At 34.3% G+C, this 14,473-nt stretch overlaps 2 protein-coding genes across 2 annotated transcripts in view; one reads left to right on the top strand and one right to left on the bottom strand.

Moving 5' to 3' along the window:
• LOC128872539 (breast cancer anti-estrogen resistance protein 1) overlaps positions 1–13,919 on the bottom strand; it is a 151,533-nt gene extending 137,614 nt beyond the window's left edge. Inside the window, exon 1 of the mRNA XM_054115346.1 lies at positions 11,953–13,919. Coding sequence (XP_053971321.1) covers positions 11,953–11,997 — 45 coding nt within the window. The 5' untranslated portion in view covers positions 11,998–13,919. The remainder of the gene's footprint in view (positions 1–11,952) is intronic.
• LOC128872543 (uncharacterized) overlaps positions 1–14,473 on the top strand; it is a 175,815-nt gene that overhangs the window by 140,514 nt on the left and 20,828 nt on the right. The gene's annotated exons all lie outside the window — the stretch shown is intronic.

The following is a 14,473-nucleotide window of genomic DNA, read 5'->3' as shown; positions in this document are numbered from 1 at the left end:
AAACAATTTTTATTTAGATTTTTATTGGAGCAATTACAAGACTTTTTTGAATAACTTGTATGGTTAGACTTGAAGTAAAAAGAACAAGAATTTTAATTATCTACGTGATATATATTGCTGAAGTACACATGGATTTTTTAAAATAACAATTTTTATAAGAATGGTGAATTTTTGAAAAGAGTTGCAGTTAAAAATGTCTGTAGCAAGAAATATTCTCAACGAATAGTAAAATCAGTATGTACTGCCACAGTATATATCATATAGAAAATAAAAACGCTCAGTTTTTCATTTCGGATCTAACCATACGTGAGAAATCCCTGTCGTGCTCCAGCATCTCTATTATACATATTTAAAGAATGCGAATAAAACGCATTCTTCTATTATTCCATCTATATATAACAAACCGCAGCAAATAGATCTTCTATTAAGTCGAGAGTTTTAAAAAAAAAAAAAAAAAAAAAAAAAAAATTGTTAAGCATACCTAAAACATTTATGCGTCCAATGTGCCTTTCCCCTTAAATAAAATAATACTTTTCACAGACAAAGTTGAATAATATTATAATACAATAACAGCAAGCAAAATCACTGCGATTGTGATGTTCATAAAATAATACTGTATCATCTAGGATAAATTTTATACCGACACCAACCGACGCCCTCTTTCCTTCTATATAAATTTTTCAATTTGCGTTTTATAGAAACGAACTTTGCGCACCGCTGCTCTGACGCGACGTCCCGTTTAATGAGAACGTAATGCGATTCTTTCGATGAAACGAAGGGATAGTGATAACTGTTTAGCGCGAAAGAGAAGGGATTGAAAGCTCGCTAAAACGCTGGGTAATGGATGACAAATGCGATAACTTAATCGGAGCAATGGCGCGAAGAAACGCGTCAGGTTGGATTCCCGCTACCTGTCGAGTAACTGTTCCACAGAAAAAAATACTATACTCCGATAGAAGTCGATGATATTTACTAATTGAGTTGCCACGAAGAAACTTAATTATTCCGATCGAGGAGCCTAATCGATTTCATTGATGCGGTTCAAACGATCGACAAATACGATCAAACTATTAATGAAAAGAAATTAATGAAGAAAATGATTTCATTCAATGAATTCACTGGTAAAAGAAATTGTGAAATAACACTTGAATTATGTCTGAAATTTCTAATTCGTGCAGGTTTGAGAGAGGATCAAAATTCGCGAATGTGCTTGCTATTTCATTCCGATGTACTTGTACTAGAAATGTATTCACTACAAAAATATATTTTACATCTACTTTTATGTAAATGTGCATCAACGTATTCACACCTCAATTCAAGCAATTCTCTGTATAAGAGTATTGTATATCTTTAGAAATGTTTATCCTGGTAAATACTCTTGTACAAAATAATTTATATACTATTTATATACTAAATAATTTATATAATGTATACTAATACATATGTGGGCCATGAAGAACACAGATCTTAAAATTTTAAATGTCGCAAATAACACAACAGAATTTCTTATATAAAAATTCATAGAATGCATCAAACAAGCAAGTATTCATATTCCCAGCCATAAGCTATGTATTAATAATATTTGCTACTATTCTTAACCAGTGCTCAATGACTAAAACAACTCACGTTGTTTTTAGTCCTACGTTCTCCAATTCAACAAATAATAAACATACATAAAAACTAACATTTTTCCCTCCTCTGGTAATAAAGAGTTGCTGAAAAAAAAAAGAAATTTACCAAGCACAGAAAATTAACCTTTTAGAGCAAACATTAATTCAAATTAGACAAATCGCACACACGTAAAACCTAGTGTCTTTCTTTTTTGGTGTTTGAGAGTTGCTGAAATAGAGGAGTTTCGCACGCGGAGAAAATCAACGTTTTAGTATTCCCGTCGTCGAAAAGAGCGAGGAACTTTAATGACGTGGATTTGGTATTCTTCGAGCGCGTGCTTTGTGTTAACGATCACGTTATGTGTTAACGATGCCGCTCGCGACCTCTCGTCACGAATACCGTGACTTCTGCGGTATCGCGCTTTGTTGGGCTTTGCGTTCTTTGACGGCGGAAAAATGTACCAGGGACTTCTTGACGTACCGCGATTTAAATTCCTCGTTTCTTCGCGTTTGTCCGCGCAGAATGCTTCTAATTGTTCGCGAATCACCGAGAGGAATTATGGAATTCGCGATATTTCAACGCGCTTTCCGGGAAACCATGTAGCGCGTACAAACGCCACTCGAAAGTTTCGAGCACTCGTCGATTTTGTTGAAACGAAGGCGCTTTACGAATAAGCTGTGGATGTTTATGCAAAATCGTAAATGAAATGGAATTTAAATTATAGTATTCCTTGTCTCCTAAACAATATGACATGTATTTTATTGTTGATAAATTTTATCGGCTTTTGGAATTGGGCAGATACTTGTATATTTTTCGATGTTTCTAGTTACCATAAATGGTATTATTAGATATGTATGAATAAAATTTATAAATAAAATATATCATAACATATATCATATCTAATGTATAAATTTTATTTATACATATCTAATATATTATACATAGTTGGGATAGATTTTGTATTACTCCGTTTCAGTAAACATATACTTTCATATTTCATTTTTCTAAAACCTCTATTATTTACTCAAATAGATTTTGATTTATGGATCACCCTGTGCTTACTTCACTGACAGTTTTACGCTGTTATAATATATAAAAAAAACTATTATCGAGACATATTGTAGGCTATTTCTTCGAAATAAAAGATATCGAGTTGGATAATCTTATTGGATAGATATACATATAGGTGTACAATATTTCTATTCAACAAATGCAATATACCTGTTCAATAAAATTGTACCTCTGTGAGAAACCTTATCCAGTTGTATTGACATTAATACCGTTCTGTAAACGAATGACTTTCACTTCTTTGAGAAACTTCACAAACAATGATTATGAAAAATTCACAGCGATATAATATCTAAATCCAAATACATTTACAATTTTTCTCTCAAAACATACTTGTCTAAAGCCCAGATAATAATCTTTCTAACTCGTTTATATATTAAACAGGTAGCCACTATAAGAAATACTATGATCCATACGAATGATGTCAATATTTTAAAAAAATGAAAGAAATCAAACAGAAGAAATTTAATTATCACATGAATTTTATATCCAAGGGTAACCTAATTAATATAATATTTACTAAATACTCTGCAATATCAATAACCACGCAGTCCATAAAAATGATATAAATATGTAAAATAAAGTTAGTGGAAAGAAACAAAAGAAATTTGATTGTCACTTAAATTTAATATCCAAGACTAGCTCAGTCCATATATTATCGGTACTCGTTATACTTAAATACTGAACAAAACCCGCTAATTTGATAGATCAAAGGATGCTCCAATTTTTTCAGCGGCAATGTACGCGCGATGAAACACTTTTACTCCAATTAATCGCTAGATTCGATACGCACGATACCAAACGAATATCGATTTTTCCCGACCCACTTTCGAAACGCATTAATATTTCATTCGTTTCGTTTCGTTTTAACGATTTCGCAAAGTGCGTAAATCGTTGAGCATTTTCACGACGTGATCCAACAAAATTGGGAATCCTCACGCGTCAGCGGTTCTTTATTGGTTTTATATATATATATATTTTTTTTTTTATACGGTTTACCGTGGGAAGAAACTACAAACGACGACGTTGCGATGAAAATATGAGAAGCAAAGCCACGGAATTCGATGATGCTCACGTTTCGGCCTATCGGAGTTACGGTGGGGAATTATTCGTCGACGATAGCGGGATTATGTCAGTAATATTAATCGAAAGGGAGCTTGTATTCTAGGAGGATGTCGGCGTGTGTGATCGATTGCATCTACAGGGTGAACGCAATGGATTTGAGGGATTCGAGGAACGCTCATTGGAGCAGACGAAGAATTATTTTAATTCATATTAAGAAATATGGAGGTATTTTTGGATTTGAGGATAAATAAGTGCAGGAATTGTAATTCTATTATTAGAATTATAAGTCTCTATAAGGGAAACTAAATGGTTGCTAGCAACCACACGTTTATTCCATGTACATACATTATAATATATTATTGTGCATATATTAATTGTAATAGTAGAAGGTATGTATATTTGGTGTCCAAATTAATTCTGTGCCTCTACATTCAATTATTCGTAACTCTAGTTCGAATAAGAATATTTCCTAGTCATTTTATTACGTTAAAATACCATCTTCATTTTCTTTATAAATAAATAGTAAGTTTACCTTGGAAAGGAACAGAATTAATTTCTACCCCTCGTACCAATTTTTTTTTTAATTTTTACTACAAGACAAATATAAAGTAACACATGTATGAATATCAAATTAAAACATGTAAAAGCCTCGACGTGTAAAATATTCTTTACTACCCTTCAACACAACTGACTACTGACTTTCGACTTGCACAAACATCTATTTCCTCCTATTTAACTTTTGCCATTAGCTCACAACATTACCACTTGACTGATAAACTTCTATACATGAACGTTGAAGCTAAGATGAGACAGTTTTTAATCCGTCAAAACCCAAAGTGGGAACAAATAAGAATTAAAGGAAGGAGAGGTTCGATTCGTTCTGGACACGGCACGTTAATCTCGTTACAAATTCTTCGGGTCCCGTTCGTCGAGGTATCGATTTCGTCGTAACCCTTTTTATTCAGCGATCTGGTCACGCGCGCTTCCTGTTACTGGAAGCTCCTACGAATTCCGCGCGACGAGCGCGTTTTGCATGAGCCAAGAATTTGCATGAAACACGCATGATGGAACTGTACAATGACGGGAATGCCGGCAGCGAAACCGCGATTCGACAGAGTACACCGGGTACAGGGTTATGTGATACGATCCACGGCGTTTATGCAAACGTAACTACTAACTAATCGATACGTAAATATACAGGGTGGATGGTAACACGTGGAAGCCATTTGAGCGATCAATTAAGGGAGAACTCTCGTTCGCGACACGAAGAGATAAGTGTTGTTTCGTGATTTTTTTTTTTTTGCGAGAAAACTGCGAGAGCGAGAAATTTGAAATTCTTATGTGAGATCGTGGAGTATATTCTTTATACTTTGGCATTTATTTAATGTCCGCGGTGTGAGTGTAGAACGATTGGAAAATTCGAGGGAATATTGGAAAGCGAAAGAATGATTTCTGTCGTGCTCTCATGTATTCATACGACGATGACTAGAATATTAATAAGTAGATGAGTATAAATAAAAAAAACCTATTTAAAAAAAGAGTAAAAGATATAGATCATTAAGTTCTGTATCTTCTCAGACTATAATATATGGAAAATTCATACCCAGAATAAGAAGAGTGTAAATAAAAGGGAAACTATTACATTTATAAGTAAAAGACACTGTACCCCATAAATAATAATAATAATAATAATTGAATAATACTATACAATATATATATCATTATATACACATTGTACATATTATTATTCAATAAATAAACATATAATATATATATTAATATATATGAATAATAATGTATACGAATCTATGAACAGACTCCATAAAATTTCTATTTCATTATTTAATACATCGTTCTTCCTAAAGTCATAAACATGATGACGATGCTCCCCCCTAAAAACTGAATATTCTTCGTGGGAAGTTTATCTCAGCTTCCATCAATGTTTAAAGAAACTCGCGTCGGTTGCTGTATAAGAAAGGCTACGTATGTTTACGTTAGAATTAAGAAATTAAGAAATCTCGCAAGAACCATGTCCATGCATTTGTTTTGCCGCGAGATATTGAGCAACTTGCTCCGCGTTACCGTAAATGGAAGAGAATGTGTACCGATATATGTATGTATATCTTTCTTGCGCATACTCGCGCTAGTATCGCGAACAGCAATTAATATCCGGGCTAAAAATGGAACAGCGGCGAATAATTGACAATTAAGAGGCAAATTTAAATAGTTTGCATGCTAACGATGCAATTCCGTTACTAATGAAAGACACAATTCTAACGATACTGGGTGGTCCATTAGGAATGTAGCAAAGAACTTTATTCGACGATACGAATAAATCAACTTATGATTCTGCAATATTTAACATGTTTCTTTATGTTTTTAGTGTTTGTTTTAGAGTTATCTTCAGAGTCCACAAATTATGAATTAAATACATACGCGGAGAATTTGTAATCATTTGAAGATAATAATTGAAAAATATGGGGCCAAAACGTTTATGAATTTCAAAAAAATGAAACGAACAATTTTTTACAGAACACATAAAAAAAGCATTTTCAAATGTAATTATAGAAACAAATGAAAGGAACAAATGTTGTATCCAAGAAATGAAATGTATCAATTAAAAGTGAATATAGTCTAAGAAAAATTCTCATCAATAACTAATTCTGAATTATACAAAAAAAACTGTTTTCTCGCTTCGCCCTGAATATTCCAAATAATTCTCCCTTGGCTACAATTCCTCAGAACACCCAAAATCATTAAAATTGCGATTATCTCCCGAACATTTCGAATGTCCAACGAAGTATAACGTTCGAAAAAATGAGCAAGACTAGAATTTCAATCGTGCGCTTAAGTGGCACAGCTATGCAAGATAAGATCGCGGCGACGCGAGGCATCTTTCGCATTCGGAGCGTTGCACCATCTTCATCTCTCGAATCGTACAGAGCGCACGCGATTAATTTATTTTGTAAATAAATTCTCTTTACGGTCATGCGGCGAGCGTCCACCTTTGACGTCGGTATTCGAGCCAATCGATAAGACCCGCCTTAAGAATTCTCCGATGGTGTACGTCACGCACCTTCTACGAACTGTATCCTGGAGCATCGAGAGAAACTGGCAAACGAGTAGCGTCGACGGTGGCTGTCCCTCGAGTCATCGAAAATACCCCGAAAATTTAGTGAAAGTGAGAAACTATCGCACAGTCACTTGGACCTTGACGATTCGATCGTTGGACGCATGGGGAAGTACGCGAACGATGAAGAAAGGTGGTATTTTCGCATATTTCGATGATGCATCCTCTTTGATCATTACACGTTCTCAAATACGGTGTTTATTGACTATTTAAAATGTTTAAATTGTTGTCTTTTTTAATCGGTATATTGTTAACAAGTTTTGTCCTTTATCTTGCTTGGCACATTACACTTTTATTCAGGCAAGTGTCTTTCTGTATAATATTTATAATAAAAAGTTGTTTGTTTTTTAATACACAATATTAACGACATGTTTCAGCATTTATCTTCCTTGAGATACTGCACTTGTACTTAGCCAAGTGTCCCCATATAATTTTAGCAAAATTAATATACATTAGTCTCCTAATCCCAAACGGTATGTTTTCTATCTAAGTAGAATTAAAAAATCGTTACATTTGACCGACAATATTAATAAAACGTTTCCCTCTTTACCTACCACTAATATTTAGACAAGTGTCCCCCGTACAATTTTACCAAAATTATTCAAAGTGTGAACTACGGAGCTGATTAAAGCTCGAGGTGTTTTTAATTCGCGTATCGAGTGCAATGACTGCGTTGTGCACGCACTAAGCGTTTAGGCTGACTATAGCCACAGCCATCTACTTTTTCATACCCACAGAGGACTACTATCTCACAGCCTGGTCCGCAACCACATCTGTCAGGACTCCACAATCAAATCCATTGTCCTGTCGAGGGGAGTCTGGTTCGACGAAATTTTTCCTAGGTTCATCTTTATCAAGAACGCGATCTCGTTACATTTCTCGTGAACTTGGAAGTGACGCTATTAATTGCATACCGAAATACGATTCCAATGATAACAGTTTTTAAAATCAATCTAATTTTATCGAGATAACGAGAGACGCGAGTATATAGAAGTTACAGGGAGATACACCCTCGTTCATAAATACGTGGTCATTTGCTACCTTCAACGAATGATTAATATACGCCCGTGAATTATTACTATACAAATTTTGTTGCTGAAATCTATAGTATATTGGATAAGTATTTAACAATATTCGATGATATTATATGTTTTGAGTGCCATATTCCATTTTATAGTGGAACTTTGGGATTGTTTAGGTAGAAAAGTTCAATATATCAAAAGCATTTATGGCATAAATATTACAAAATGAATGAGATAATATTATTTCGGATACAATGAAGGAATTAATAATATGCAAGTTTGGTAAAAGAAATTTTAACATTATCTAGTTGTCTGTATAGTTTTTATTATTAGTAATGTGATATTAGAAGAAACATAAATGATGTAATTGATATTAATAGATTCGCAACTTTCATTAGATATCTATTTCTAGTAAAGAAGTGTCCACATACTTCTGAGCGGGGGTGTATCTAATTATAAGAGAAATATCTAATCCAGAAGAATAATTTAAAAAGGACACGCATACATCTAATCTCTAGTTTTGAGGAGATTCTGAATTCTAGTTGGATGTTTTGTTTGCCTTAAAAAAAAAAAAAAAATAAATAAATAAATACATGTCGAATTGAGTAACCTCCTCCTTTTCGAAGTCGGTTAAATAAAACTAGAGATAGTTACTGCAACTAGGAGATAGTACCAACAATGATTAATAGTGCATATACTGCCTATCATTATTAGGCGTGGTCTTATCGTTCTCAGGCTTTCCGACATTCGATCAGTATATTCCCATTTATAAATTAGGTTCCGCGTGTTTCACAAGTAGGTGAATCTGTTTTCTCCGTGAAATGATTATTAATTAATCTTGTGTGACCTATTCAGAGCCCCATTAAATGTTATTTACTCTTTTCTGCTGAGATCAGTTCGTCTCTGTTTTAGAAATTTACTTTTTAATCCATGACGTCAACCATGACGTCACTGGAAGCTTCAAGTACCGTCCAACGATGACTTTCGCGACATTAAACGAGTTGATGATCGTTGCCTGAAAGTGGCTGTTAGGGCGAATTCAGCGATATACGGCACCGTCATGGTCAAGGTCACACACGAAAGACAATAAAGGGGACCTGGTACACACCGAAAGCAGACTTCCAACTACTGCACGACCTTAGTCATCGCTCAAACCTTCTTTCACATGTTCATGGTCCTCGTTACGTGGTCCGTTTTTAACCTTATGCGACCTTGATCATTATTCAGCGACAATTCGCACGGAGCATTCAAAAGTATTAAGTTTTGATTAGTTTTATTTAGATATAAAATTGTACACTATTTTCTAAGTAAAAATTTGGTTCATTATTTATTATTACAGAACCGTTGAAGTTTATACGTTTATAGGTAGACTGGAAAGTAATGTCGTTTCTTTTACATTAAATCCAAACAAATTTCTGATAAATTTCTATTTTTAATTAATTATGTAATCGCCCTCGTTATCAACAGCCTCTTGCCATCTAGTGTGCAAATTTTCAATGCCAGATCGATAAAAATCAATGACTCGATGAGTGATAGACAAGTATTTAAAATTACAAAAACGACATTACTTTCCAGTCCACCTAATATATGTATGTATAAATATATGTTAAACGTGCGATTGTTTAGGTCAAAATTGTCAATGTTATTGCACAAAATTTTAGAGCAATTGGTGCGTATTTAAATAGCCTTTACAAGAATTATTTATTATTAGATTATAAGTGTTTCCAAGCATCAATTTTTTTTATATAGTTAACAAAAAGAATATTTCAATCTAAAATATGAGAAATATAAATTGTAATTATTCAAGAAATTTAATATAACATTTTGTTTTTCCAGAATATAGGTTTCAAATAGTAATGTAAAATTGCGTTCGAGAGACAAAAAAATCTGTGTAAACGACACGACGTTCAATATTGAAATAGATGAAAGAACGACTGTGTCCACAATTCTATTGGAATACGTAATAATTGTGGACACAATGGTTCTTGTATCTACATACATCAACGTTTGACGTCGTCTACTTGTGAAGGCTTTTCGTTTCGCGTAATCGTTTCTACATTATTCCATTTCTTCGCGAGTATTGTCGAAATTATTCTAATCGAAGTTCCTATACAAATACAATATTCCACATTTTAGGTTGAAATACTGTTTTTATAAACAACTATATTCAAGAAGAATCACAATATATGGTTAAAATATTTGCAATAACAAACTATGCTTGTGAAAGCCATGAATAAAAACATAAACCCTTAAATAATTAACCCTAAGTTTCAAATTTGATACCGGACTTTGTTTTTAATATTTGACTGTACGTATGTTACCATTACGTAATGTTCTTTTGAACAAAAGTTAAAAAAGTAAACGTCAGCTGTCAAATTTTTTTAAATAAATACATTGATATTTTTTTAAAATTTAATTTGAAAAATCAGGCTTCTAAGGGTTAAGAGCATTAGAACCGAGTGAAGAGAAGAGAAAAGAAAATTCATGTATATGTATACATAACTGTATTCTATAACTAACCAACCTGTATTAATTTTCTCTTAATAATAACTAAACTACAAATTTTAAGCATTTATGGTGCAAGAAAATATAACAATTATATTTTACGAATAAAATAGATAATATAGTACATTATATATCATAGATCACTCAAAGATTAATAAAATATATTTTACATAATAATTTACATATATTTTTGTACATTTTCCAAATTACTGTACGTCATAAATGCATAAAATTCACAGTTTAACAAAACCGAACAAAAACGAAACTAAAATAGAATTCCGTGTCACTTTGCCATTTATCCCTACAACGCTGAAACAATGCTCCACGGATCATTATAATTTCCAAACGTCGTTCTATTTAACCTTAACCCGAATCGTGACTAAGACGCGGAATTCGAGGTATTCTCTATCACGGAATACGATCCTCAAGGAAATTCGAATCCCGTACCATCCGAACGAGACACGGGATCGCGGTATTCGAATCGATCCAATGGAATTCGATTAATCGACACGCGTGACATTATCGACGAAACTACCTGTCGTCCGACTCCGATGGTTTAAAGCGGTTGGAGCTACGCACACGCGTGTATAATATTGACACAACGTGACGCGGACACGGGAAACTTTCTGTTCCCAGAAGACGATCTTCTCGAAACCGACAACTAAGAATCGCAAATATTTGTCTTTTCCACGCCATCTTGACAGGAGTGGCGCGCTATCCGACACCTTGAGAGTACGGTACTGTTATGACCACGCCGGTAATTGTCCGTGACTATCGACAGTTTCGGTTTTCGCGTCGGCAAATTCTCTTTAGATATCGATCACGGAAATTTCTTTTTCTCCTTTATAAATACACTCGTTTCTCTGTGCTATACTCTATTATGCGTTATTTGCCTTCACCTACTTATGTTTTCTCCTACTTAACATCATTTCGTAACTTGAAAAAGTTGGGCACTTGGAGCACTGTCCGCGTGCTTCCACGTTACATGCTCCAACTGATTTAGACGCGACAAGTTAGATTCAATTTTTAACATTTATATATTTAATTAAATTGTGACGTATTCGCTCTCATCGAAGAGATCCGTTTAAAGTTATCGAACAACTCAAAACACAAAGCTCACTCCAAGCTAAAGGCTCGTCGATCGGTTCAAAATTTCGCGGTTACCGCTCCGAACTTGTCACGTTAACGAATCAATAAAATCGAACGTACGCTTTCGCGGCATTAACGCGCGCCTAACATCAAGTTTTGAACGAAAATGTACGAGTCGCTACTTCGGAGTATTCCACGGATTTCTCTTCATCGAGGAATCAAGTTCACGTTAAAGCAGAGAAAAGAAAAACATTCGAATTTAACCGTGGAATACGGGTTCGTGAGAAATTCGTGGAAGACATAAACAGTGCCGTGGCGCGTGTGACGAAAACGGAGCGACCGCTTTTTTGCTGTCACACGCGAGCAAAACGCGGTTGGTATCGAAAGAAGCACACTTTCAGGTTGAAGGTCACGAGAGAAGCGAAATAACGTCGCGGTATATACGGTGGAGTTGTTGCATACCTGATTCAGTGTCGTCGGAATGATGTCAGGAGTTTGCGGTAACATTTTACTGGAGATGGTCGACTGCCCCTCGAGTCAAAACGATCGTGGTGAACACGCGATACGTAGCATAATATCCTTGCGAGAAAACGATAGAAAACACCTTGACAGGACACACACAAGGATCGATCACGAACGACCCAGGCACTAACTGTTTCGTCACTTATGCTATCGTCCCGGACCACTGATTACTCGTAGATCGACTGTTACACTCGTAAACGGTATAAAACGATCTCTGTATCCGGCATTTAAAAAAATACGATTGATTTTTTCCGCGTCGAAGGGACGAGGCGAGAGAATACGTCCTTCCTCGACGAAGGCATGCGCAAGACTGACGGGTCCGGGCGGTGTAGCTGAACCCGAGCGCGAACGAGCGGCGACGGAAACGGCCGAACACCTAACATCCCCCGAATACGCGCACGCTATGGCATTTCGGAAATTTAAACGGTATCGACTACTGTCGAAGCAACTATCACGTGGAGATTATCGTCCCGATTCGGACCGATTGCTGATCTTAACGAACCTTTTTTCACGCCACAAAGTCGATGGAAACAAAGATCAAGGTGGATGTACAATAATAACAGACAACCAAGAACTGACCTACAAAATTCCCAAAGGAATTTCAATTTTCACATGTGAAGCGTACGCAATCGTACAAGCCTTACGATACATAAAATCCTCAGAACACAATCATTCTGTTATATTTACCGACTCCAAATCAATTCTACTTGCTATGGAAGACCTTACAAGTACAACAAAAATAATTCAAGATATCCACGCCGAATTAACAGAACTTCGAATAGAAGAAAATGTTCGACCCGAATTCGTTTGGATTCCATCACACCAAGGAATCGTGGGCAACGAAAGAGCAGATGAAGCTGCAAAAAAAGCCATCACGTTGGAAGAACCATATGTCCAAATACTACTCACATTAAATGAAACCAATAATTTAATAAAAAAAAAAAAAAAAAACAGCAAAAGAAATCTGGAACCAGGAATGGACCGACATGCCACCAACGAATCTACACCAAATCCGAAAATCAACTAGCGATACAACTCCGACCCTACCAAATAGAAGACTCCAAGTAGCAATAACAAGATTGAGAATTGGCCACACAAATTTAACTCATTGTTATAAAATAACAAAATCGCAGCCACCATCATGTACCTTTTGCGACGAGCCCATCACAGTTAAGCATTTGATTGAGGAATGTCAGGGAATGCAGCACAAGCTTGTAGAGTTCAAACTTATAAATAATATGCAAATGATTCTCAATAATAGAAACGAATTTCTTAAACTAATAGATTTATTAATTAAATATGGAATAATGAACAAATTGTAATCGAATTTAAATATTAACGTGGTCACTAATAACCCTGAAGTTGATGTGACCTTAAATAAAGTAATTAAAAAAAAAAAAAAAAAAAAAGTTGATGTGGAGATTAAAGAAAAACGCTGAAAGCAAGACTTTATTCACGAATTTCTTGTGAATGAACAGTTCAATGAAATTATTTGGAATTTTGTATGCGTTTGTATACGTAATTGAAATTACAGAAAAGAAATTTTGTATAAAGATTCGTTGTATAAAGATTCAATGCCATTATGTCAAATAAAGTTTAGAATAAAAATTCAAAAAGATTTCTTTTGTTAATGACTGTAAAATCTAAATCTGGTAAAAAAATATTCGAAATTTATAAAAATACAATTTATCTCTCTCTAGGAGTTGGTATATTGTTTTACGTTCAATTAAACGACGCGATACAATATATCTAATTAAAGTAAAAGCAATCATCAAATAGCATATCAGTATAGAATTGAGAACTGACAAATTGAGCTAACGATTAATCGTTTCTCGTGTTTAAATCTTATCTCTCGGTAGCTGATGACTTTATATGACGAAGTGTGACTATATTGACTCTCCGTATTATCTCCGACGTACGTAATGAGAAACAAGATTAGTACTGTATGATAAATTTTAACAAACATTATTGCTTTTCAATGTACAATCAATTTCCACTTATGTATTGTTTTGTTATGTGACGAATATCACGTCAAAAAGAAGCAATTATATAAGTATTATTCAAGATGGAAATAATTATTGAAACTGTCAACAAAAACGAATAAAAAAGAACAATTGCCATCTCCTGTACTTATTAGTATACTTGTTAGATCCGAACATTTCTCGTGTGCTATGTAATTTCTTTACTTCAACCAAATAAAATCAATTTCGAAAATGTTTTTAATTCATGTTTCACATAATATTTTATTTCATGTTAATTCTTTCTTTAAATTCTTTCTTTAAATTAACAATTGCTATCTCCTATACTTATTAGTATACTTGTGTTAGTTCTGAATATTTCGCGTGTGCTATGTATTAATTTCTTTACTTCAACCAAATGAAATCAATTTCGAAAATGCTTTTAATTCATGTTTCACATAATATTTAATTTCATGTTAATTCTTTCTGTAAATTCTTTCTTT

Source organism: Hylaeus volcanicus, chromosome 2 (genome assembly GCF_026283585.1).
Source record: "Hylaeus volcanicus isolate JK05 chromosome 2, UHH_iyHylVolc1.0_haploid, whole genome shotgun sequence".
Taxonomy (NCBI): domain Eukaryota; kingdom Metazoa; phylum Arthropoda; class Insecta; order Hymenoptera; family Colletidae; genus Hylaeus; species Hylaeus volcanicus.
This window is presented reverse-complemented; position numbering and strand designations above follow the sequence as displayed.